A 27,977-nucleotide genomic window follows, 5' to 3' on the forward strand; every position below is an offset into this window, starting at 1 on the left:
AATAAAAATATGGATATATAAATTTGTAGGCCTAAAAATATAAGAAAGTATTAAAAGGAACATATTAATAAATGCTAAAAATACAAAATCTGCGAAAAAATGTAACGCCTTCATAATGATGTTGCATATATTATATACTAACATTTTGTGTGTGGTATCATATTTTTCATAATAATATTATTACAAGTAATATAATTATATAAATATATTTTTTAGTTAAAATTAATTAAAATATATTTGTATATCTGAAATATACAATTTTATATTTTATGGTAATTTGCATTGTTTTGTTGTTATAAGGCAAAAATATTTTGCAGTATTATTTTAATAAGTTAATCGAATTTATTTTTTTTTGTGTTGTTATAGTTTTATCCTATTAAGGATTATTATTTTTATATCTATGCATACAATTGTTCTTTTTTTATCACTGATAATTTCTCTTTATTTGTTGTATAGTAATGATGAGCAATTTAAAAAAACGCTCGTATGACTTTAGTAATCGGAATAAAATCGAAAATTATTTAAGTAAAGACAATGAAATATTAGTTGACAATTTCTTATTAAATGAGAATAAGTGGGATTATAATAAAAAAAAAATAAAAAATAATCACATAGAAGAGGGGAAAATACAGAACGACAATATTTTTTGTAAATTGAAAGACTTTTATAAAATTGATAATGGGAAGACTCTTAGACATCAAACGGACAAATCGAGTGAATATAAGCTAAATAGAAATTATCCAAGCGTTATCACCAAATTCGGTATGGTAGGAAGTGGATTAAATACCAAAATATGTACAAATAACACTTCTTATGTACTTGAAAAGGATATATTAGAGAACTCTTTTGGAATAGAGAATAAAAAATTTAGTTCTAAAGAAAAAAAAACGAATAAAAAAAATATTTCATACGAAAGGATCTTTTCGAAATCACAAAATAATTCTAAAACTAAATTGAAAAATAGGATTAGAAATAAAAAATATACTCGAAAATATTCGTATACATCTGAAGAGTGTAATGATGAAATAGTTAAAGTCAAAAATGTAATAAATCGAAACAATTTTTTAAATACACCCCGAAAATGTATTATAGAAAAAACAGACATGAAAAATTATATTAAAGAAGTAGTAGATAATGAATATAATTTATGTGCGACTCAAAATATGTTAAAACACAAAAATGATATCGAACATATTTTAACAAAAAGTACCAAAAATGAAGAATTGAAAACGAAAAAACTCGATAAGGATGAAGAAAAGCTAACGATTAAAGATATATCGCATATAATAAAAAAAAACATACAAAATGATGAATTAATAAATCATCAAACAAATATATATAATACTAGTATAGTAAATATTACATCAGAAGAATCAGGAATAAATGAAATATCTAAAAGGGCCAGAACAAAAGAGAAATGTGCATATAAGTTTGTAGACAATTATTTAAATCATACCCCAACCGTTTTTGACATATGCAAAAAAAGATATACTAAAATGGAGAAAAATAAAAAGGTTTTTAATGAGCATAATATTCAAAATAGTATCAAGAATTGTGTTGATGAAACAAATTATGGTGTTATAAAAAATGAAACAGATAATACCCAAATTACCATTTTTTCAAAATATTTTATTAATAAGGATGAATTAAATGATGAGATAAAAGAAAATAGAGCGTCAAATAATGATATTGAAAATATAAATTATAATTTAAAAGAAAAACCTGTAAATGAATATAATAAACATGGATGTATTGATAAATTATGCTTTTCAGATATACAAAATAAAGTATCAATGTATGATGAACAGGTATATCATGAAAATGATTACAATAATATTTCTGGTAATAAATATTTTGTTAAATATTTACATAAAAAAAATGATCAGGATAATTTAAAAGATAATATTGTTGAAAAACGAGAAAAAATTAAAAGTATTCATAGCGATTTTTTAAAGTTTATAGATTCAGATAATGATTTAATAAAATGGAAAAATGGTAATTGTTGTGATTCTATTTTAGTGAATAATTCATTTATTAGTAATCATAAAGAAGAGAAAATACATGAAATGGCAAAAATTGAAGAAATTGCTGAAATAGAAAAAAATAAATCAGGGGAAATATATTTGATTGGAAATAAAAATCTGTCTATTAATTCAAATGAAATAAACGAAAATAGTAGTAAATATGATCAAGAGAAAGCAATAGGAAATGGTATAATAGACGAGATAAATAAAATTAATAACAAAAATAATTTTTTAGACAAAAAGGCAAAAAATGATGATAAATCGCCTAATCTATATCCTTATGAAAATAATTTATCCAAAAGCTTGTTAAAATGTGGTGAAGATTTTGATAAAATCCAAAGCTATTCGAGATATAAGGATAATAAAAAAGAACTATCAATTATGGGAGGATGTGTGGTGAGAAAAAAAGAAGAAATTACAAACTCGGAGAGTGTAAGAATAGAAACAAAAAAAAATCTTGGAAATAATTACCTAAATAAGTTAAAACTAATATATAAAAAAGAAAAAAAAATATTGGAAGTAAATGTAAAATATGTTGAGAGATATTTGTATTTTAAAGTAATATTAAGTACTTATAGCAAAAATAATATAATATATATGAACGAACATAATATAGATTTTAAACTATCAAAAGTATTATTTTATAAAGATATAGTTAAAAAAATAAATAAAAGAAATTTTAAAAGTATTATGAAATCTTTAGATTTTTATGGATATATGTATAATAATATATTTTTAAAAAAACTATATAATAGAATAAATATAAATAAATGGTTGTATAATAAAAACTTTTTTAATCAAATTTTTACAAAGGATTTATTACAAATTGAACTATTTTATGATTTGGTTTATCAATTTTTATATATGGATGTAAATTTTATTAATTTTTTTTTTACAAAAAATGGTGGGAATTTTATCAAGTCTTTTTATTTATACCATAAAAAAAAATCCATTAAATTGATGAATAAACTAATAATGAACTTGAATAAAATTAATCCAAATACTGATGATGTTGTAGATTTTTTGTATGCTTTTTTTTCACAAGGAAATGAAACAACAACAGATGGTGAATATTTAAGACAAAACAAGGAAAAAGGAAAAAGTTCAAGAAACAATAACGAAATAAAAGAATCGAACATAGAAGAATATGTAATTTTAAAAAGTTCGAGTAGTATGGATATATTAGATAGATCTATTAAAAAATATAACAACAACAGACGGAAAAAAAAGTGTAAAAATTCTCATATTTATATAAAATATAGAAAATTTAAAAAATCGTTACTGAGAAATGTTTTAAATAAAATTTGGTCACACACAGATATATATATAAAGGAAGAAGTATATTATGATCAAAATTTTATTATAAGAAAAAAAATTAAAAAAAAAAAAAAATCTGAGCAAATTAACAATATTATATATCATAATTGTTATACGACAAATGAGTCAAGTGATTATACATATGTAATATCTGATGAAGAACAACAATATTATAGTCTTAACAAATCACATGAAATTAATATCAATGAAAAAGCGAATGAAACTATATATACAGATACATATAATCAAAATATTATATCTGAAAATCCTGAAAATTTTGGGATAAATTACCAAGAAAATAATTATGATGATGAAAATTATGAGAGTGTAATAAATAATAATAATATTAATATAAATAATAATAGTATAAAGAGAGTAGGAAATGCGTTTCACTCATTGGATAGCCTTCCAAACGTATCTTTAGATTTGTATTCCATTGATTCTGATGATGTACACAAGTAAGAAATAATGAAAAAAAAAAGAAAAACTATATGTCATGAACAAAAGAGATAAAAATATACGCCTACATTTTCTTCGGTGTATTAGCTTTTCTCTAAATTGTTTAGACGGAAATATATTATTTTTTTACTGTATTTTTTTATTATATTTTTTTATACTTTTTTCAATTTAGGAACGATTATTCTATTTCCCTATGCTTGAAAGAAGAAGAGAAATGTAATGTGGATAAATTCATAAAAGATATTTCACACATTGGAATAAGAATTAGCTTGAAAGAAAATAAAATAAATTATTTCAACTGTTTTGACGTTAATTTAAAAGTTAAGATTAAAAACCATTTACTCAGTAACATAAATTATAATATATCAAATGATGGAGATCACGTTTCAGCCTTTTTACCGATATGGCCCCGTACCCCCGATTATTTCGGATATAAAATTGGAAGGAATATAAAAAAGGGGTTTAATATTATAAAGGAAAATATAAAGGAAGGAAGAGGATATCCAGAAGATATTGAAAGGGATGATATAATTTTTAACAGAATGAATGATAAAACAAGGGATAATATAAATGGAAAGAAAGATGATGTATGTAACGTGTCTACGAATTGGCTAAGTAAATATGATGAATTGAATAAATTAAAAAATAAAGGATTTGATTGGAATAAGATAAATAATAATATACACGACAACGAATATAATAATATATTTATGAAAGATAATTATGGGGATAAAAATCAAATTAAAAATGTCGATGAAATAAAAATAAAAGATTGTTGTTATATATTAAACATAAAAATATATCCTTTACGTACATTAGCTTTATATGTTTTATATAATTCTATATATAAAGATAAAAATATAAAATTTGTTAAATTTTATTCCAACAGCATAAATAAAGAAATACGAGAATGGTTGTTACTATTTCTGTTACCTAATTTTATAAATAAATGTATACACAAAGTTACATACCCTCTTAAACTTACCAAAAATATTTTTTCAGAGTCTAGTGAATATTATGAAGATTTTTTTTCAAATGAATATTCAAAAGTTAATGATATTGAAAAAATTATAATTTACACAAAAAATAATAGTGATGAACAAATCGAAATATGTCCATTCTTTTTTTGTTATATATGGTTAAAATCAACCAAAAGCACAATTGATAAATGGGTTAGTTCAAAAATTAATGAAATATTATTCACTTTTCCTTTTTCTAATTTTTTATTAAGTAAATATTTTTCGGGTTTTGTTTTATTTATCCAATTGTTTCATATTTGTTTAGATATTGATCATATGTATTTGTGTAAATCACACTTTTATGTTTCTTTAAAACATAATATTTCATTTTTGCACGAATCATTAGTTAATGTGCTATTTTCTAAAAATGTCCTTAAAATGGAGGATGCCTGAATATCGTTTAGCATTCTCTCTAATTTTTATATTAGCATTGGAACTCCATTTTATTTTGTCGATGTAATATATATAATATACGAGTAATGGCGTTGCTTTGTTTTTTAATTTTTTTTTTTTTGAGGAGAGACACTCCGTTGCATGATAGTTATATCCGTTTATATTTTTTTGTTTCTAAACTATGATAAATAAAAACGTGGAAATAAAATATAGAATAAATAATCTAGGAAATATAAGATGATAAAAAAAATAAGCATAATGCCATGATAGGGAAAATATATATAGTTATAAAAATTATGTGCTTTAAAGTGATCATAAATTTTATAAACGTACTAAAATAGATTAATTAATCTGTGCATGTATATATAGAGAGAATGATATATATACACGGAATTTTTTTAAAAAGCTAAAGGGTTCAATCCAGCGTAAAAAATATATATATATTATATGATATATATCTTAAAATTGATGACAAAAAGAAAGAGATACAGGGAGAGAAATAAATCATTAATGAAATTAAAAGGTCGCTCAAAAAATCATCAATTAATCGATAGTTCAATACCTAATAGTATATATAATTGTGGTGATGAAAAAAAAAAATAAAATAAACTATTACGAAGAAGTATACACATATAAAAACCCAGAAAAGTATGATGAAGACGTTGTAGATATAGATAATAACTTACTAAGGGTTAGGGGGAATTCTAGCATTCTAAGTCGAATAAATATATACTCGAAGGAAAAAAAAAAGAAAGATAATTTTAAAGAAAACAGAAAAAGAAAATACAAGAAAAATGATGATGGTGACAAGCACAACAAAAAACACAGTAATCATGTAATAACGAATCTTAAGAGTGATATTAAATATATGGACATATTAATATGTGGTGATAAAAATAGCGGAAAAACCACATTTTTAAATTGCATAAGTTGCGTGGATCACCCAAATTCTACATACAATAAAAGTATTGATAATTATAATGAAGATAATAAAAATTATAATTTTCAAGGTGTTTTAAATGGGAAAAAAGAACATACTGGCAATTTTTCTGATAAAGAAAAAAATATAAAAGAAAATTTCATGATTAATAATGGGAGAAAAGAAATAATATCGAATTATAATAAACTAGAATTATTATCATATATCCCAATTATTTATTCAAAATTAAGTAACAGAAACTATGATGTATTTTTGAAAAAAAAACAATTTAAAAACAATTTTTTAGACACGGATGTATGTGAAGCATCGATATTTATAACAAGAGATGATTTAAATTTTATTAATTACGAGTTTAATATTGATAATAGCTTTTTCCATAGTGATTTTGATTATATTAATATAAATTTTTGTGAATTTGGTGAAGATCTTTTGAGAAAAATCAGAGTATACTATGAGTTGTTTCTACTATGTAATAATGAAGCACGAGAAAAAAAAAGTGAAAATGATATTCTATATGATCATAAAATGGTGGATAATTATATAAAAGGGGAAACAAATGAATATAAACAATATTTTGGATCTAATAACGCAATAAGCATTATTGAAGGGGCAATATTAAAAATAAGAGAAACAAAATATATCAATTATTTTATTAATTTAAAGAGATCATTTTTTCTTGTCAAGTCAAGCTTTTTAATATACAACCGATTAATAAAAAAAACGATTAAAAGTTACATGAAGGAAAAGAGACATAAACTGGATGATGAAATTGACACACATATATATAGGCGGAAAATTGATGTTGTTTCAAATTTATTGGTGAAGTTATGCCCAGACATATATGAAACAAAATCACCAAATAAAGAATGTAAGATTTGTAAAATTTGTAAATTTTGTAAAATTTTGAATAGACATAATGGAGAAAAACTTTTCAATAAATTTTTTTTAAAAAAAAAAAAAAAAAATATTTTTATCATGATAGACCAAGAAGATATGTTAAATAATTTTGCTTATTTAAATATTATAAAAAATTTAAATAATTATAATAAAAAGGATATTCTTTTTGTGGGAAGTCGTGCATTTAATTTTGAAAAGATAAGTAAAAAGTTTCATATATATTTTAATTTAAATCACAATTTAAATATTTTCAATCAGATTTTATCAAAAGGAAGTGCTACCGCTGATACTATTAAAATAGACATTGCACCTATCTATTATTTATTAAAAAAGTTTGTTAATAAAAACTGGAAAATTCAAAGAAGAAAAAGACATATAAAAAATGATAGATATAACGATATAATTTTTAAATATTACTCAAAAGAGAAAATAAGAAAACTATGCAAAAAAATGCATGAAGGAAACACAATTGAAAAAGAGGGAAGTTATACAAGGCACCGAGAAATCCTAAGTAATAATAATACTAATAAACTAAATGTAAGTTTTATTAAGAATAATAAAAAAAATAAAAGACTACGATATAAGCTTTGTGAGGAATATGAATGTAATAACAACTATGGAGATAAGACTGACGTTCAAAAGGAACTTGGTTATATTTTATTAAAAGAAAAGAAAGATACTTCAAATTTTTTTAAAAATTTTTATGATGAATATATATATAAGAACAAAAATGTTTCATATATTAAAAAATTAGTGAAAGAAGGTTTTGATATATGTTTTTTATTTATTAAATTATGTTTCTATTATAAAGAATATATTGAAATGAAAAAGAAATACGAAGAGGATAATAAAATAAATATTCAAAATTTTGTCTATTTAAAACAATTAGAAATAATTAAAAAAAAAGAATGTCCTTTTTTATATCATAATATTTGTGTGCCATCATGTATTTATGTTTTTATAAATATCTTGAAAATGAATTATCAACATAACCCTTTATATTCATTAAAAGAATATAAAATGTCATCGTTATTAAGATTTATTTTTTATGGTGTAATATATTATAAATTTAAGAAAAAAAGTTGCGATTTTTTTAGTAATAAAAATAACAAAACAAATCATATATGTTATTTTACTCCAAGTGTTATAATAAACTCTATAATAAACTTATTTGAAGACAAAATAAGGAAAGAAGAAGAGTTAACTTATATTTATCATGATGACAATAATAAAAATCGAATAAAAATAGATAAAACTTCATCGAAACTTATATCACCAACTCTTATAAGAATTCGAAAAAATCGAAATATATTAAAACATATAATTAATAATATTGATATTAATATACAACCATATATTATAATTAGTAATATAAAACAAAATTGGGAATATTTTAAAAGTTATATGATAGAATCAAATATGTGTTCTTACTACGATGAATGTGCATATATATATCCAAATGTGTCTTTTGATATTTTTCTAAATTTTGAATCACTATATGACAATGAAGTAAATTTTTCAAAACTATATAATACAAATAATGGAACTTATTCTTTTACCTTAGCTTTTATGCCTATACAAAGTAGTAATAGTAAGAGACGTAATAATTTTAGTGATCATAATCAAGTTTTCCATTTCCCGTTTACTCACAAACTTCTTAAATATTTTAATGATAATATTGCTCTTAGAATAGAGAAAGGAAACAGGAATGATTATAATAGTTTATATCATGTCCTGTGTAATAATTTTTTTAAAATGTTAAAACAGTTGCTAATATATTACTTTAAGAATGGAAAACGAAATTTGCACAAAAAAAAAAATAAAAAAATAAAGATAAATAAAATATTCCTACTGCTAAATTATGTAATGGATATATATTACCTAATGGCATATGAAGAAAACAAAATGTTTGTATCAAAAGAAAAAGGGTTTGTTGTTAATAATTTACATCTTCCAAACACCACAAATGGGCAGAAAAAAAAAATTATTTTTAGCATTTATCCAAACAATGTGCTATTTAATTCAATTTATTTTATGTGGGAAGAAATAAAAGATAAAAAAAATCCTTTAATAAATAAATACTTGAAGTATTTAGAAAGGAAATTATTTTTTTCCATTCAATGCAAAAATTAGTGAAAGGGTATATTCTTATACTCACATCATAACTATATATACATGTACAATATATGTATGTGTCTGTGTAATATATTTTCCATTGGTATAGTAGCAGCTTTTTATGCCTACTTGTTATATATATATATATATATATATACATTTCAATACATAGAATAATTGTCAAAAAAAAATAAAAAGAAAATAATGAAAGGAAGCATAAGCATACAATACAAGAAAATATATTCTATGAAAAAATGTATACATTATATAAAATGGTGATGCATATGCTTTTTTCTTTTTTCATCCATTTGAACGCACTACGCAAATAATTTTTTTTTGTTTTGTTCTTTTTTTATGATAAAAAAATTAGATATATTTTAAGTTTTCACTGCATTTTTAAATTCTTCACTTATTAATTTTTAAGTAAAATAAATTTTATTAGGGGAAGATCGAGCTGCTCCTAATATATTTTTATTTTGTAATTTATATGCATTGTTATATTAGAATTATTGTTTTTTATTGTGTTATTATTTTTTTAACAAAAATAAAAGGTATACAAAAAATAGTAACGAAATTATAAAGATTGTAATATGAATGATAGTGAATATTATAGAAAAATATAAAATTTGTAGTACCTTAAATTGAAAATAAAAATAATGTAATTATATGACTGGAACTAAGCATATGTTTATATATACACACACCCGTATATATACGCAGGTTATAATATAGTTAATAAAATGAAAGGGACTGATTTTGATGCCAGTATATATCCAGAAAAGGTAGACTCTGGCAATATCAATAAATTAAAAGATTCTGATATGAATGAAATATTTTCTATTGATTTAAAAAGCATATTGAAAAATGTATCAAATGAAAATGAATTAAATTGTGCTATAGAAATTATAAATGATAAGATAACAACATTGAACGATTTTATAAAAAAAATTACAAAGAAAAGGTATGAATATTTTTACAAATATATTGATAAATTGTGCAATACGGTAAATGTGCATAATAAGAATAAGGAAGAGAATGCAACCTATAACTGTGAAACTGTAGATATAACAAAAATCATAAATGAATATAATAATAACTATGAAGAATTGAAGGGAATAAAGGCACACATTTTTTCTTTAATTGATAAACAAACATGTTTAATTGAGATTGAAAAAATAATAAAGTTATACGAAATTTTAGATAAGGAAATTAAAATAATATGCAACGAAATAAGTGAAAATCCACACTTTAAAGACCTAAATCTTAATAATATCGAAAAGAAGCTTGATGAAATGGAAAAAATAAAAAATAGGGAAAATAAAAATGACAATTTCGAAGAAGAAACAGTTGTTAATAATAATAGTAGAAATGTCGATGACACAAATAGCATTGATTTTTATGTGTTAGTAAAATATTTAAAAAGATTAAGCGACTTACTAGATTTTATTAATTATCATAATATTGAGAATGTACTTATAGTTAAATTAAAAATAAAAAAATTAAAATATTATCAAGATTGTATAGTAAATATATTTATTAATTATTTGTCAGCAAATTTTTATAAAGACAAGAATTGCGAAAATAATGTTAAGCACTGTTTATATTCTTTTAGTTATTTAAATATTGGAAAGGAGTGTTTTAAAAGTATTATAAATAATAAAATAAATAAGCATACTCATACATATATATCAAATATAAAAGAACTTAAGCAAAATGTGAAAGAAAATTTTTTTTTAATTATACAAAACTGTAAAAATATTATGGATCAAATTAGTTATATTAATAATGTTATGAAAAATGAGGGTTATATAAATGATGAAGTTCCACAAAAAAGAGAATTTGTAGAATATAGCAAATTGCTAAATACAACTCCTAATGAGGTTGATCATAATTTTAGTATAAACAATTTTTTGAAAGAAGAAAAGGAAAAAAATGTGATCGATATTATAGATATTTATAGTGAATTTTATTTACCATATATAAATTTATTAATAGATAATAAATTGAATGAATATATAAAAAAAGAAGATATGTTACACATTTTAAATTTATGTGAAGAATTTTTAAATGTTATAAAAAAAAAAAATTATTTTAAAATTCAAGAAAAAGATTTACTCCTTATCTTATTTAAGAAAGAATATGAAGAAATAACTTTTAATTCAATTAATAAATTAGTAAATTTAGTAGAGCTTTTATTCCAAAAGACAAATATGAGAAGTAGTATAGATCATGAAAATGATTATAATTTTCCAACTATTTTTGATATTAAAAATTATGTTGATGTATTTTATACAGAATTATACACACATATTTTTTTTCCATACATTTTTCGAAAAATTATAGTCTCTTGTAATAATTCATTACTACTACTAAGTAACAATTTAAATAATCTAAGGCTAAATTTAAATTTACGTATTGATATTGACACACGAAATAAGCATATAATTTTTGATTATATATATAAACATTTTAAGTATAATTTAGAGTTATTTTTAATTAGTAGACAACTTTTAAAATATTTAATACTTAATTTATGTAAATTAAAAAATGAAGTAACAAAAATAAAAATGTTAATGCAAAAAAAGGATTATAATAATTTATACACAGAAAATTTAAAAAATGATAGTTATACTTTAAATATGAGCAAAAATGATGAAGCACTAATTAATCTATCATTTAATGAATCTCATAATGAATTTTTTAATTTTCAAGATTACCTTAATAATAATTCGTTATGTGATAATTGGTTATTTAAATATCATAAGGAATACATAACTGAAGATAATACAAATTTAGGTTCAGTAAAAAACAAAAAGAATGATCAAGAGTGTAATAACATGCAGAATGAATATGATGATGGATTATCCCAAAATAAAGAAAATGTTTTTGATAATTTGTTTAAGATAAGTTTAACTTCGGATGTAAAATATAGCTCATTAAATATGAACGAATCATATAATATTTATGGTGATGATGAAAATTATGAAATTAGTTCATTTTTTGTAAAAATAGGGGGGAAAAAAAAAATAAATAAATATGAAAAAAAAAACTTTTTTGATTTAATTGAATTGGAAAAAGGAATATGTGAATTAAACAATGCAGTAAATTTATGTCTACATGAATTTTTTGAAATTTTTGAAAAAAAAACAATATGGTTTTTAAAAAATAATATAGACCAATTAAATACAGATGATACACATTTTTTATTTGATCAACTTTGTATATCGTTTTATAATAATATTATACAACATATACCATTATATGAATGCTTAAAAATTATAAATAATTTAATTACTAGATTGATGATTTATTTAGTTGCAATATCGAGTTATTACTTAATTGAGCAAATGGATGTATGTATATTTAAGTATTATAAATCTACCCAAAAAATTTATAATAATATAATAACCTCTTATTTCAATTTTGATTACAAATTATGTGATTTGTTTAAAAGAAGTATAGATGTTAGAAATGGAAAAGAACCTTACGAATCGGTTCCATCTTTCTTCGTTCCCGTAACCTTTATAATTTTACACGAGGGAAAAAATATTGTCAACTATCTTAGTAAGTTCACTAATTATGTTGAAAGAGAAATAATTTAATTTTTTATTTTTATTACGTATATATATATATATATAATATATATATGTGTGTGCCCACCATTTTGTGCTGTTTCCTATGGGGTCATAATCACATGTACAAATTAAAATACATTTATGTTCTTTCCCTTTTCAATATAATAATCAGTTAATTCACTAAATCAATTCATATATGTATTTATTTCTTTTAGTATATTTCAAACCTCATCAATTTTTATTTTCTCAGATATAACCGAAGATAAATTTATTAATTTAATAGTAGATCATTTAAAAAATCCGATACGTGAAATGGGAAAAAAAAGCATGAATGAACAAAGTTTAAATTTTATGCTTAATAAGTTTGCCAAAAGTTTGGATAATTAAAAAATATTCTCCCAAATGGAATCATTAAATTTTGTGAAAATATTTATTTATTTGTTAAAAAAATAATATACATATAGTAGTCGCACATAACATAGGATTTATAAACAACGTTGTTTTATGTACATACTATATTTAGTATTCCTAAATTAAACTGACATTCATATTTCTGAATGGAGAAATAGTTATAAATATTAGCTTCAAAGAAATTACTTTAAATTTTTCTGTAAAATTTTAATACACTTTTATATCTGCACAAAATGTATAAGCAGATATGCACATATATATATACACAAATAATGATTTTTCATAATTAATACAAATATGAGAAAAATATTTTTTTTTGTTCTTCATTTTCAAAATTGGTTGGGAAAAAATTCTGATCATTTAAAACGATGATATTATTAAAATGTTCGCTACAAGAAGGACTTTCAATATATTTAAAAAATGAATGAATGGGAATAATTGGAATTTCCATAATTTTATTTGATTTATCTGTAAGAAGTTTGAACGTATTTAAGTGTATTGTTAATTCTTTTGAATAATTAAAAAAGATAGCATAAATATTTATATTTTTATTTATTTTTTTTGCTTCATCTATGTAAATTGCTCTATTTTTTTTATATAAATTTATATTGTCTATTATAACATTTTTCCCCTGAGTAATACTTTCATTTAACATATTTATACTTTTCTTTTTTGTTTTTAATTCCTCTTCACTTATTCTAACATAATTAGGAAAATAAAATTTGCATAGAAATGTTTTACCACACCCTGAAGGGCCAATTAAAATTATTAATTTTTGATCATTATTATTTTGTGTTAATTGCTCTGATGTTATTTTATTTTCATTTATACAAAGGTGAAGAATTTGTTTCATTTTTGTTAAATTCTCATGTTCATCTTTTTCATTTAAGTTTTTATTTAAATTCATTGGAATAAAAGAAAATTTTTCTGATAAGTTGTTTTTTATATTTAGAAAAAGTTCTTCCGGGGTATAAAATTTAGCATGTATATTAAGTGCAAATTTTAAATCTGTGTCTGTATAATCTTTTTTTAATTTTTTTTCAATTTCTTTTATATTAATATCTACATTATTTTTGGAATAAACGTTTTTTAAATGATTAATAAATTTTATTTTAAAATCTGTATCATAAACCCTATTTGCATTATCTCCTACATAAATAATTTCTTCAATGTTTAATAAATTATTTTTTATGGCAAAATCATACATACCTGTCCTTGGTTTTCTATATTTATCATTTTTTAATGCTAAATAACATTCTAAAGGTATACCAATTTTGTCTATAACACTATCAACCCTATTTATAATATTTGTTAAAGTAATTTTTCCTGTGCTTACTCCTTTTTGGTTAGAAAAAATAATGATTTTATAATTTTCGGATGCCTTTTTTTTTAAAAAGTCGATTATTAAATCTGAATAAAAAATATAGTCATTCTCATTTTGTGCAGGCTTGAAAAAGGATCGTGAAAGAATTAATGTGTTATCTAAATCGAAGGAAAATATTTTTGTGTACTGTTTTTCCTTTTCCTCTTTAACAATACGATATATCAAACTGTCTTCTATCTATGTAAAAAAAGTCAAAAAAAGTGATAAAATATGAAAATAAGAATGAATTAGTAGTTACAAAAATATATGGTAAATTCATAAGACATTTTATAAGTAATTTAATATAATCTTTTCTTTTTCTTTTTATATTTCACTCTTTCTATGTCATAATCATGTTTTTACAATTTTTTTAAAATCATTTTTTTTACTATGTTCCAATTATCATTGGGTCGATCAAAATTAGCGATGTATTTCTTCATGATTTTATGAATCAACGTATATTGGGGGCAATACCATTACTTATTTTGATATGATAATTATTATATATTTTATTGTTACTATTATTAACACAATTTTTTCCTTTAATGGGGAAAATTAACTACATAATTTTAGTTTGATTCGAAAAAAAAAAATTTTAACTAGCCAAATTCGAAAAGGTGTTTCTAAAAATATTCTTAAAAGCAAAATTTATAAGACGATTTATATTTTTCTGTAAAAATGTTAAATTATTTTAAAATAAGTATAAATTCTTTAATTTATTTAGAAAAATATTAAATTAATGTATATATATTTACACTGTTTGGCTACTTATTTGTTAATGTACTGAAAAAAATATATAGGATGTATTTTCAATATGTGCACATATAATATTACCTCTTAATAGAAGTTGTAAATTTATAAGATGCGTGTAAATGGTAAATATATGGATATATTTTATTTATTTTTAATTTTTTTAATCTCAATTTTCTAAAAATAAACATTTTATATATTTTTTTTCCACAATCCGTTTCATTTCTCGTTAGATTTCATTTTCTCATAAAAAATTACATTTTTCACAATGAAAAAAGGTTAAAATAAATTTTCAGCGTGTATAATTTCTGATTCTCCATATATTAGCAAGTAATAAAAAAATGTTGAAAAATATGCTTGGAAAACAAAGATTGTTTAACTTTCAGAAATACTTTATGAGCTCATATTTAAATTATAACAAATATACGATAAAAAGGAAAACATATGTAGCTGCTGTGGAAAATAAATATACCTATATAGTTTTACTAAACAATATAATTAATGTAGGAGAAAAAGGAGAAATTATAAAATTAAAAAGAGGACATGCTAGAAATTTGATTAAAGATAGAAAGGCAGTTTATGCTACTTATGAGAATATTGATAGTTATGCGGATAAAGAAAAATACAAAAAAAAAGAACAACTTGATATAAAAAAAGATGTTGAAATAGTAGCAGATTTTGAAAAATATTTTACACAAATAAAAAATATAGATATAACTACTTATTTAGATTCATATCAATACACAAATAATGTATTATATAGTTTGTACGATTTATTTAATTATGTTTCTAAAAAATATCAATTAGACTTAACACATCAAAATTTACATAAAATAGTTTATTTTAAAAACTTAGAAGAATATAATAATAATATTATAACCGAGCAAAAATATTCAGATATATCAAATTACAATGATTTAATTGTCCAAAATAATATAATGTTTAATTATACTGGAATATATGTTATATATTATTATCTATTTATGCCAAATTTCAAGTTTTTAAATAATATTATACTTAGGGTATCATCTATTCAGGAATTCGAGTAATTTATACTTTTGAAATGCATAAACATATACAAGCTATACCCATATTATATGTTTGCTTTTGTGTATATATATGTAGTTTCATACAACTGATATTTATGCAATATATAAGGAAATACGTGTATATTCATTTTATTATACAATATATACACACTTTTTTGGGACACTTTTATTTTTAGGCGATTACAAGAAGAAAAAGAGAGCAAACAGGTTGACATATTATATAGCATTAGTTGATGGAAGTATGATAATATGGATATAAAACACAATTTATGAAAAATAAAACAACCCATATTATTTGTGCTATGAGAAATATACATATGTTCCACATTGTAAATGTGTTTGGTGTTATTTTATTTATTTTTTAATTTTTTGTATTTTTTAATTTTTATATATTTTTAACTTGTATAATTTTTTTGAGTGATTCATTATTTGTATAATTATAAAAAAAGTATAATAAAAAAATAGTTACAAATTAAACATTATTTTATATGCTTTACCAAATTAGCTCAAAAATGTATTTGTGTACATATATATATTTGATAAGGATATGTAAAAAATAATTACGATAAAAAATTCAAGTACACAAAAAAAGGAATTATGTAGATTATCAATATAATGGATCCTCTTGTGATACACTTTTTTTTGTGCCTCTATGGAAGGTCGTTCAAAATTAAATCCACATTTTTAAATAACTTTTCATTTTGTTCATTTTTTTGGGCAGTTAAGTCTTTTAATTTGTTTTTAATAAATTGCTTAATATCATATTTCTGTATAATATCTTGTGTTTGCTTTTTATATGTAGAATGAGATGTGTGAAAACACAAGGAATAAGTATAGAGCAATTCTATTTCGTTTATATTTTCTCTAAAATCGTGAATAGATTGAAATAATGTTTTTCTTATTTCATTATCATTATTTTCATTTAAGGAAATAACAAAATTAAAAAATATTTTTATAAGTAATATATTGATATTTAGATTATTTGATTTAAAATTGGCAAATTGCTTTAAAATTAAATTACATTTTTTAAACATGTAATATCTTGGTGTTGATAAATTAAACATGTTTAAATAAAAGCGTAAACAACATACTAATAATGGGTCTAGATTCTTATCTTTATCGTTTTTATTTTGGAAATAATATAATATGCAATCATAAACTAATTTGAATGCATTAAAAGAATATTTATTATTAAACAGAATATCAGAATGTTTATTTAATATTAAAACCCTAAATAGATCTATTACAGGAAATATATGAGCTGGTTGCCAGTTACAAAGTTTTGTAATTAGATTAATATCTGCAGTGTTAAAAATATAATCATTTTTAATATTTTTTTTATATACATTTATAATATTAGTTAAATTATTTAATTCATTTTCCGAAAGTTTGTAATTATTTTGTTCTTTAACAGATGTACTCGTATTGAATTCTTTGATTTTTTGCAAAATTTTATCTAATGAAGCTGTTTGTATTGTAAAGACATTTAAGACAGTAACAAATTTGTTTGTATCTTCATTAATCATGTTAAGATCTTTATTAGAATTATCTTTATTTATATTTGAACAATTTTGATTTATAAAATCGACAATTGATTTTATATGGCTTATTGAAATACTTTCTCTTTTACAAAATTTTTCAGCTATCAAGTTTATATTATCATTAATATTATATGGTAATTGTTTAATATCTCCATAACCTGTATCAACAGAAAATATTTCATCATAATAACCTTGTTGAAATAAATTATCACCAATGTAGAATTTTTTTGATGAGTTTATATCATCTACTACATCTCCTATTAAAACCCATCCGTTTGTTTCATATTTATATGCTTCATATTTATTTTTATTTTTGAATATTTTAATTTCTCCAATTTTTCCAATAACATTTTTCATATTTTCTACCGAATTTATATCTTTATTACTGTATAAATTGTCTTTGTCATTATTTTTATTAAGTTCGTTTTCTAATTCTTCTACAATTTCTTTATTTAATTTATGTTCCTTTTTATTTGTAAATATCCTGATATAATTATCATTACAAGCAGATACAAGATCATTATTGTGAAGTAATTTTATATTCCATAATGTATTTTTTAAATGTATAGTTTGTAGACATCCAAAATTATCATTTTTCTTGTTACAATTATTATTATTGTTCATTAGGGGACTATTTTTTATATTATTGATATCATAATTTTCCATTAAATTATAAATATCATCAATAGACCATATTTTGATAGTTTTATCATCACTACAACTATACATAAGTTTATCCTTTTCATTTACACAAACATAAAAAACGAAACCTGTATGACCCATACATATTTTTATTAAATTAAAATTAGAATCATATATATGTATATTTTCATCATTAGAAAATGTTATTATATTTTTATTTTCATTAAATAATATAATATCTCGGACAGTATCATTATGTATATTTTTTATTTCATCGATTTTTTCTCCTTCTGTGTTCCACATATTTACTATATTATTCTGTGATATTGTGAAAAATATATCATTAAAACAAGTTATATATGTAGCATGCTTATGATTTTTTAAAACTTTCAAAATGGTATAGTTATATTTATTTGAGCTCAAAGAATTTATATTTCTTGGAGCGATGTCTGTATTACTATCATTAATCATACTATTTTCTATTTTTTCCACATTTGATTTTTCAATTTTCCATACAAAAACTTCCCCATTCCAATCAGCACTTAACAAAATATTTTCATCTTTTTCTACTATACTGCAAATACTATTGTTGTGTCCTTGTAATACTAATTCAATAAGGCCATTTAAATTTAATAAATAAATGTTTTTATCATTTCCTCCACTATAAAAGTGTAAATTTTCTTCAATGTTTTCATTACTATTATTTTTTAATTCGTTAATTCCTATATATTTGCTGTAACATATTGCATAAATAAACTTTTCATGAACTTCAATTTTTTTATATAATATAAAATTATCATTATATTGATCACAATTATGAACTTTATCATTACAATCGTTTTCTTTTTTCCAAACTATAATTATTCCATCGAGATCTGCACTGACAATATATTCAAAATTTATTTCAAATTTATTTAGCTCTTCGATTGTTTTATTATTTATAACACATAAGCATCGTACCCCCTTACAATGTCCCTTTAAAATTCCTCTTAATTCGTATTCTTTGTCCTCTATAAAAAATTTTGGAAAAAAAAAAATGTGGTAAATATTATAGGAGACAAATTTCCAACTATTTAAGCATTATAGATTTATGTATACTACTACCATATCATAATATATGTAAATATTTATTTTTCGTTATTTTCATAAATACTAACCTTGCATTATCTTTGAATAATTCTAGAAAAAGAAAAGTAAATATGATATTACGAGAAATGTATAATATGCTTGGCAATGTTCATAAGAATATTCACTAGATAGATATTCTTAAATGAACAATTTTAAAAAGGGGTTTAATAATACGCACATGTGTCAAAACATCCCTTTAAAATGTAATTTTATTCACGGTTATGGAATCCAAAAAATTGAAAACTCTGCAAACCGTATAATAAATTATTTAATAGCCTTTAAAAATGCAATATTTTGACATGTATGGATAATGATGCATAGAAATTTCCAAAATATGTAAACAGTTTTATTATAAAATGAATATAAAAAAAAATGGATCTTATAAATATATCCCAATATAATTAATTAGAAATAAATTGATCTGTAATTTTTTATTCAGAATAAACTTATCGGGAAATATGGGCTTATAGAAATTATAATAAAGCCATAAAATGATGACGTTATAAAATTTCAATATGATAAAATGACAAAAATAGAAAGTAAATAAAACAAGCATGAAAAAATAACGAATAATGAGGGTATAAAAATCACAAAAAAATATATTTTTTAGCTTTTATATTCGCTTTTTTTTAGATATATATACACACATATGATACATTGCATATATAAAATAAATATAAGTGATAGGTTGCATATATTATGATTAAAAAAATTTAAGAAAAAATAAAATGTTTTCCTAAGCTTTTTGCAGAAAATAAGAAAAATAAAATACATTGAAATGATAAAATTGAAATCTCCAAAATAATTAAAATAAATATCGGCATGCTAAGGTTATAGTAATTACATACATAATATGGTAAATAATAGTAATATAAAATAATAATTAAATAATAATAATAATAATAGTAGTAATAAAATTAAAAAGAAACATACGAGGGAAAAAAAATTATCTAAAAAGTTAATTTTTTAATGTTTTATGGGACTAATAGTATAACAGGGTTTTTTTTAAAAAAAATACGCACAGTGAAGAGAGCCAAAAATAATGAAAAAAAATATATATGCTGTTCATATATTCGGAATGATATATCAATAGAGAAAGACAATATTTGTCGAAATTTTCAAAACATAAAAACACAAGCTTGTATTAGCTTGAAATATAATAGAATGGACGCAAATGTTGAAAAAAAAATAATCAGTAATTATAATGTAAACATAGAAGAAAAAAAAAATAGTGATAATAGTAGTGAGTACATTTATGATGACAACAAAAATAATGAATGTGTTATTGCTCGTGATAAAGAAAAACAGAAGAATGTAAGTGATAATATTGAAAAAGAGGATACTGTTTTAAATTCGAAAATACCTAAAAAAGATACCATAAATAAGAATCATGAACATATTCTAGAAAGTGAATACAATGATATGATAAATGAGCAAAATAATAATATTAATAATTTAAGTTTAGGAAAATGTATAAGTACACAGAAAAAATATATTTACAAATTTGAAAAGTTTTCCGTATTTTCATTTAATATACTTGCAAATAGTTTAGTAGATTATAAATATAACAATAATTGCGCAAGTGTTATGAAATGGATGAATCGAAAAAAATTAATATATAAAAATATTACAAACAAACTATCAGATATAATATGTTTACAAGAAATAGAAAAATTGTATTTTATAGAGCTACAAGAAAAATTAAAATTATTAAATTATAAGGGAATATTTTTAAAAAAAAACAAAGAGACATGTAAAGATGGTATATGTATATTTTACAATACTAAGGTTTTTGAATTATTGTTTGTTGATAAAGTTATTTATGATAAATCGATTTTTTTTAAAAAATGGCATGCCGGTTTAATAGTTGCATTACGAAATTTAAAATCTAAAAAAATAGAATATTATGATAGTAATAAAAATGGTTGTAATGAACAAATTAATGATAATTTAAAAAAAAATAATAATAATTTTGTTAATGATGCTCATGATATTATTATCGTTTCGAATACACACTTGATTTTTGATTCAAGACATGGAGATATTAAATTATATCAGTTGTGTTATTTGACATATCGTTTAGTTTTTATGATTAATAAATGTATAAAATATATTAAAGAAAGTGTAAAACAAGAAAAAGGTGATAAGGGACTTATAGATAGCTCAGAAGAAAATACTGAAGAGCATGAAAAGGACGAACTCAACGATATTCTTAAACCTGCCATAATTTTTTGTGGTGATTTTAACTTAACTCCTAATAGTCTTTTATATTATTATATAACTAATAGATACATAAATTTAAAGAATGTAAATTTAAAAAATATATCAGGACAATATTTAATGTTTAAAAAACAGTTATATATTTACAATTCTTTAAATGGTGTAAAAATAAAAAACATATTTGATGAAAATATATTGAATGATTTAAAATATGAAAAATATAATAACCTAATAGAAAATATGAAAAAAGAATCTTTATTTTCATTTTACAAAGATGAAAATATATTAAATTCGGAATATTTAATAAATTCGTTTTCAAAAAAAAAAAATAATTTAAAAAATTTTGATTCTTTTGAATATACCTTTAAAAAATTGAAAAATAAATCAAGTGAAGAAACATATGAAGACGTAAATTCTGAAAAAGCCGACTCTAAAATAAATGAATCGATTTGTGTTTCTAAGCAGGAAGATAGTGTATCGAAATTTAACGAAATATTCGATTCTGTGGATACTGATGAAAAAGAGAAAAATAAGCCAATAAATTATAAAACATATAAATATAATGAAAAAACTATAAAAGAAAACGAAAAACCAAATGTGGAAATGCACGAGAATACAAAAATGATGGATAATGATGATCAAAATTTTATATTATATTATCCTTTATATTTAGAAAGTATTTATAATGGTTGTGCTCAAAATAATGTAGAAGAAAAGTGTTATAAATATGATGACATTGAAAATCTGAATAACAGTAGTACACATTTAATGATAAGAAACGTTCCATTTACTGTTTTTCATGGAAAACAAAAAGGATGTGTTGATTATATTTTTTATTCATACAAAAATCTTAAGGTGAGTAAAAAAAATATATTATAATTTTTCGATCAAGTTAACCATTATTAATCCTATTTTTATTACCATATTATGTATATATATGTCTATATATATATATGCATTGTTTTATTCATTTTTTGTTTCAATAATACAGAAACTATCATACACTAATCTCCCTTCTTTTGAACAACTTGAAAAATATGGATGCCTTCCAAATAAAGTAATAAGATCATACAATGACATAATTATCCAACGGTTGCTGTTATTAGTTTTTATTATTACATCATAATTTCATTTTATTTTATGCTTTATATTTTTTTTTTTTATCACATTTATTTTATACCCCTTTTCAGAAATATGCTTCATCGGATCACCTATATTTACATGCAACTTTAATTAGAAAGATAGAAGATTAAGTGAAGATTTGGAACTGATGATATTAAAATTTGTACGCATTTCATCTGATATTTGTAAAATAATGTGTTTATATTATGTGTTGTTTTTTTTATAATTAACATATATTAATATATAATCATGCATTTTTATACTAACTGAAAAATAATATTTTGTTGCATAATTTTTCATTTTATCTAAATAATTTTGTGAATGTCTTTTTATTTAAATGCATAAATGAATATACATAAAATAGGTGTATATATGTATCGATTTTACTTATATACTTTGTTACTTTTTTGTTTTTGTGTTAATAACCATTTTATTATTTTTTAAAAATATTTACAAATAGTTATCATTTAAAAGAAAGAAATATTTAAAGGTTTACACACACGTTGTCTGAATATAAAATATTTGTAAAAAAAAAAAAAAAAAATTAATTTACAAAATAAATAACGAAAAGGGAGAAATATAAATATTATTTTCTTAGGGGTGCACATTATATGTATTTTGTACGAATAATATTTAGGCTATTTAATTGTGACATTGTAGGCTTTATATTTTAAAATATTTTTTCCTTGTTTCCATAACGATTTTATAAATACTTGTGCAATTTTTTAAAGACTAAAAGAATACAACCAATATATTTGTTACTATAATCGATTATCATGAATTTGATAAATATTCTCGAAGTTTATCTTCATATTTTTTCATGGATAATAAATTTGAATATTCTAAGTCTGTTAAAAATGAAAAGTATAAATGTTCTTCTTCTTCATAAGTAGTTTGTTCAGATATATTATAATCACAATTTTTATAATTATTAGGTGAACTAGTTATTTGTTGATTATTTAAATTAATATTATCACTTGAAGTATTATGGTCTATCTCTTTTTTTTCTTTCAGTTTAACAAAATTTGTATAATGAAATGAATTATAATAAGTGTAAGAAGGAGGTATTGTTTTAATAAAATTATGTAACATAACTCTAACTTTGTTAATATTATTATATATTAAATTTGATAAAACTATTATATCATTTCTTTTATCATTTAAATTGGAAAATATATCATCGTCTTTATTTTCATAAGCATTTAAAGGTTTCAAATGATGAAGTACATTTTCTAAGTTCTCTAATATTTCAATTAAATTTTTACATACCTTATCTATTATATTGCAATTTGTATTTAATATATTTTCAGTATTCATTTTTTATAGACTTTCGAAAGGTATAAGTTTTGTAAGAACTAATTTATTAGGTATACACAATATTGTTAGTTATGAAACATTGAGGAGGATAAACTGTGGAAATAAAAAAACACAGATAAAAGAAAATGGGTGAATTAATTAGTAATCACACAATAAACAAATTAAAAACTGTGTAATTAAAACGTGTTATCAATTATAGAGAAAATAAAACACGTATATTTATGTGTATGGTTTATACATGAGTTTTTTGCAACTTATTTTACAGAACACGATAAACATAAAAATCCCTTTGTAATATTCAACATTTTGCAATTATTAAACGGTAAAACGCGGATAAAAATAAACTAAAAAAATGGGGAAAAAATGGAAAAAAAAATGAAAAATAAAGTGAAAAAAAAAAAATGAAAAAAAAAATGAAAAAAAAATGAAAAAAAAAATGAAAAAACCTTTTTAGAAGGTGATTGTGAGAAGCAAAATATATATAGTTCTCAAAAATAAACCTTTGTTCACATTACTTCATATGTTTTTTATGGATACGTCATAAATATTAAAAAAAAATAAAGCATTTGATGCCTGTTATTATTTTCTTTAAGGCAATTTTTTTCAGTATTTATGAAATATAGAAATTAACTACTTAGTAAAAGGCAAAAGAATCTGAACAGTCACACCCTTTAGGAAAATAAATAGTTAATAAACCAATCCAATTTAATTACACCAAATTTTTCAAAAAAAATTGAAAAAAAAGAGGAATTGTAAGAAAGGAATGCAAACCTTATAATACTATTGTATGGTATATTTGTGACAATGAACAATATAAAAGGTGGATTTAAGAAATGTGTTTCATATCAAATACGAAAATATTTATGAGGATTTCCCTCAAAAAAAAAATATTAAAAAGTAAAAAATAATATATATTCACGTGCAAACCTTAATATATTTATGCATGTGTAATATAATGGAAAATGCTGCGAATAAATCTGATATTCCTTTTAATAATATATACTATAAGATATGTATTCTCAATAAAGATTACAAAGACGACAAACAAAAGTTTGGGAGTGTCAAAACTTGGATATTGTGGTAACATAAATGGAGATAGAAAGTATTATATACAGATGTGTGATTTTGCAAAAAACCGAAGAAGAAATAATGAAAACCCTTCTTTACATGTCAAAAAAAATAAAAAAAAATATATTAAAATATACGGAAGAGATCATAGAAATCCATATTTAGCATATGAGCATATAAACAGGATTATTGAAAATAAGAAATATGAAGTAACTAAGTTATTAGAAGAAAATGCCGATGAGAATAGTCCATTGCAAATACGATTAAAATATCTTCAGCATACAATGAATAATAAATTATCTGAAAGTTTAAAAAGAATACATTCAGATGAAAAACATAGATTATCAATGGTAGCAGATATAAAAAGAAAGATTTTTTGTAGTACTAATAAAAATGATGAAAATTATGATTTACAAGAAAATATAAATAATTATGAAATTGAAAATGAGAGAAAAAAAAATGAAAACATGATCAATAATAGTAAAAATGAAAAATACGTATATCAAAATAATTTTCTTAATTTAACAAACCCTGGTGAAGCAAGTTTAATGTTACATAAAATAGGATTTGATGTATTAATAGTTAACATTGATAGCTTATCAACACAAGGAACATTAAATGATTTATCTGATGTAATCAAAAGTACAAGAACATTGACAAGAAATTCAAGACCAGCAGTTGTAGTAGATGATGTAATAATACACCCAATCCAAATAGCATTAGCAGTTGAAAATAAAGCTGATGGAGTCATATTAAATTTGTCTTATTTAAAAAGTGATTTAGAAGATATGCTAAATTATTGTGTCAATCTAGGTACCCAAGCTATAGTAGAAGTACATGATTATAACGATATATATTATGCTACTCAATGTGGTAGTTATATTCTTATGATAAACGAATTTGATTTTATTAATAATCGTTATGAATATAATCATGCAATTAAAGCTATTAGTTATTCTATACCTGAACTAATAACTATAGCTAAAATAAATGTTAGTGATATAAATTATGTAGAAAAATTAGGTAGTATAGGTTATGATAGTATATGTTTAGAAAAAAAACTTATTGATGAAGATTTGGAGGTTTTTGTGCAATCATGTAAAAATTGGAAGGCCCCTCATAAAACCTTATTATATTTAAATAGAAATAATTATTTGAAAGATTTTTTAACTTATAAAAATAATTCACCAGACGAAAACCACAAAGATACTACAAAAAATTTGGAAAAAATGTACGATGATAGGAATCTAGAAAATAAATATTCAGAAAAAATGTTAAAAGATTATGAAAAGGACTTCATTGATGTTGAGGATGTGAAGAAAAATGAAGAAATTATAAGAAAAAATGAAACAACCCCAATTTCGCAAATTAATCAAAAAAGCGAAAATATAAACCAAGACAATTCTTCTCTTTTAACAAATGATGAAAAAAAAATTATTAATAATTTCAAACAAGAAAGAAAAAAAGAGATAACACTTTTAAATCAAATGAAAGATATTATTAAAGAAGTTGACGATCAGTGTAAAAATTATGACAATTTTTCTGAAGAGGAAAGTATTAAAAAAGAAGAAAAATTAGAATCTCTTTTAGAAAATTTTACAAAATTAGACAAAAATTTTTTGAAACAATTTTTTTCAGATGAAGAAATTAATAATATAGAAAATTCTATTAAAAATGCTGTACAACAAAAAAAAAAAATACAAGATGGTGAGATAAACATTGAAAATAATAATTTCACAGGTTTCCCATCAAATCAAATGAATGGTTTTGATATTAATCGTTTAACAAAAGAATTTTTTGACACAAATGATTCTGGAAATAATCATAAAATTGATAATAAATTATTAGATGATTATTCAGATGACTCATCTTCAAGGGGACTGAATTCGCAATGATACCTTATGTGCGTATTTTGATGATTTACCATTTTCATTTTGACCCTTTATAAATGCACATAGGAAATATCTATATAATCCATTTATTAGAACATTCTCATAAATGTATTCCTGTTCTCACATATTTTCTTATTTATGTAATATTTATTCTTACGATTTTCTTATTTTATGTTTAACATTTTTTTTTATTAAATTTTTAATAATCATTTATAATAATATCATAAAATTTATTACACAGTTTATTTTCTCCTATTTTAGACATTTTTTTTGTCTATTTGTTTATTTCGTAATTCATTTTTATCAATTTTACGAGCTTTATTTTAATTTGCTTATTTTTTATGCTTTTTTTTTTGTTCGGTTTGAATTACATTGTTTATACATACTCATAAATCATATAACCTCTAAAGAAATTTAATTTCAAGCCCTCTAAAACGGGGATATTATTAATGATATATTTTCGAATATACTTTTAAATAGGCTTTATAAATTTGTCTATTTATTCTCAATATTTATAGCAGTTATTATATAAAAAAGACTGTAAATAAATAAAATAAATGGTATACCAAAAAACTTATATATAACATTATTAAACAATTGGAAAAGATATAAAATTTGAAAGCAATTTTTATAAATTTTAAAGGATATAATAATTGTATATAAATTAAAAATTTAAGATTTATATAAAATTTTTAAATGAATAAAAAAGCACACGTAAATTCTAAAAATATATAA

General features: G+C 21.3%; 9 protein-coding genes across 9 annotated transcripts; 6 read left to right on the forward strand and 3 right to left on the reverse strand.

Moving 5' to 3' along the window:
- Nucleotides 1-461: 461 nt before the first annotated feature.
- Nucleotides 462-5,212, forward strand: PY17X_1140300 (conserved Plasmodium protein, unknown function; the record flags this gene model as incomplete). Its single annotated transcript, XM_719818.2, has 2 exons — nucleotides 462-3,799; nucleotides 3,973-5,212. The coding sequence occupies 2 exons, from the start codon at nucleotides 462-464 to the stop codon at nucleotides 5,210-5,212; spliced, it is 4,578 nt and encodes a 1,525-aa protein (XP_724911.2).
- A 586-nt stretch (nucleotides 5,213-5,798) lies between these two features.
- On the forward strand, nucleotides 5,799-9,182 carry PY17X_1140400 (conserved Plasmodium protein, unknown function; the record flags this gene model as incomplete). The annotated part of the gene is made up of 1 exon (XM_022956599.1): nucleotides 5,799-9,182. The coding sequence occupies one exon, from the start codon at nucleotides 5,799-5,801 to the stop codon at nucleotides 9,180-9,182; it is 3,384 nt and encodes a 1,127-aa protein (XP_022812476.1).
- Nucleotides 9,183-9,904: 722 nt separating this feature from the next.
- PY17X_1140500 (conserved Plasmodium protein, unknown function) lies at nucleotides 9,905-13,126 on the forward strand (the record flags this gene model as incomplete). The annotated part of the gene is made up of 2 exons (XM_721235.2): nucleotides 9,905-12,728; nucleotides 12,990-13,126. 2 exons carry the CDS (start codon nucleotides 9,905-9,907, stop codon nucleotides 13,124-13,126), a joined length of 2,961 nt encoding a protein of 986 aa, XP_726328.2.
- A 310-nt stretch (nucleotides 13,127-13,436) lies between these two features.
- Nucleotides 13,437-14,953, reverse strand: PY17X_1140600 (bifunctional polynucleotide phosphatase/kinase, putative; the record flags this gene model as incomplete). Its single annotated transcript, XM_721234.1, has 2 exons — nucleotides 13,437-14,711; nucleotides 14,903-14,953. The coding sequence occupies 2 exons, from the start codon at nucleotides 14,951-14,953 to the stop codon at nucleotides 13,437-13,439; spliced, it is 1,326 nt and encodes a 441-aa protein (XP_726327.1).
- A 651-nt stretch (nucleotides 14,954-15,604) lies between these two features.
- On the forward strand, nucleotides 15,605-16,546 carry PY17X_1140700 (50S ribosomal protein L9, mitochondrial, putative; the record flags this gene model as incomplete). Its single annotated transcript, XM_022956600.1, has 2 exons — nucleotides 15,605-16,308; nucleotides 16,489-16,546. 2 exons carry the CDS (start codon nucleotides 15,605-15,607, stop codon nucleotides 16,544-16,546), a joined length of 762 nt encoding a protein of 253 aa, XP_022812477.1.
- A 416-nt stretch (nucleotides 16,547-16,962) lies between these two features.
- PY17X_1140800 (uncharacterized protein) lies at nucleotides 16,963-19,659 on the reverse strand (the record flags this gene model as incomplete). Its single annotated transcript, XM_721225.2, has 2 exons — nucleotides 16,963-19,505; nucleotides 19,653-19,659. 2 exons carry the CDS (start codon nucleotides 19,657-19,659, stop codon nucleotides 16,963-16,965), a joined length of 2,550 nt encoding a protein of 849 aa, XP_726318.2.
- Nucleotides 19,660-20,592: 933 nt separating this feature from the next.
- On the forward strand, nucleotides 20,593-23,096 carry PY17X_1140900 (CCR4 domain-containing protein 2, putative; the record flags this gene model as incomplete). The annotated part of the gene is made up of 3 exons (XM_022956601.1): nucleotides 20,593-22,698; nucleotides 22,835-22,900; nucleotides 23,034-23,096. The coding sequence occupies 3 exons, from the start codon at nucleotides 20,593-20,595 to the stop codon at nucleotides 23,094-23,096; spliced, it is 2,235 nt and encodes a 744-aa protein (XP_022812478.1).
- A 643-nt stretch (nucleotides 23,097-23,739) lies between these two features.
- PY17X_1141000 (conserved Plasmodium protein, unknown function) lies at nucleotides 23,740-24,282 on the reverse strand (the record flags this gene model as incomplete). The annotated part of the gene is made up of 1 exon (XM_722181.2): nucleotides 23,740-24,282. One exon carries the CDS (start codon nucleotides 24,280-24,282, stop codon nucleotides 23,740-23,742), a length of 543 nt encoding a protein of 180 aa, XP_727274.2.
- A 962-nt stretch (nucleotides 24,283-25,244) lies between these two features.
- On the forward strand, nucleotides 25,245-27,245 carry PY17X_1141100 (uncharacterized protein; the record flags this gene model as incomplete). The annotated part of the gene is made up of 1 exon (XM_722180.2): nucleotides 25,245-27,245. The coding sequence occupies one exon, from the start codon at nucleotides 25,245-25,247 to the stop codon at nucleotides 27,243-27,245; it is 2,001 nt and encodes a 666-aa protein (XP_727273.2).
- Between the last annotated feature and the right edge of the window lie 732 nt (nucleotides 27,246-27,977).

Source organism: Plasmodium yoelii (assembly GCF_900002385.2).
Source record: "Plasmodium yoelii strain 17X genome assembly, chromosome: 11".
NCBI classification, from domain to species: Eukaryota; Apicomplexa; class Aconoidasida; order Haemosporida; family Plasmodiidae; genus Plasmodium; species Plasmodium yoelii.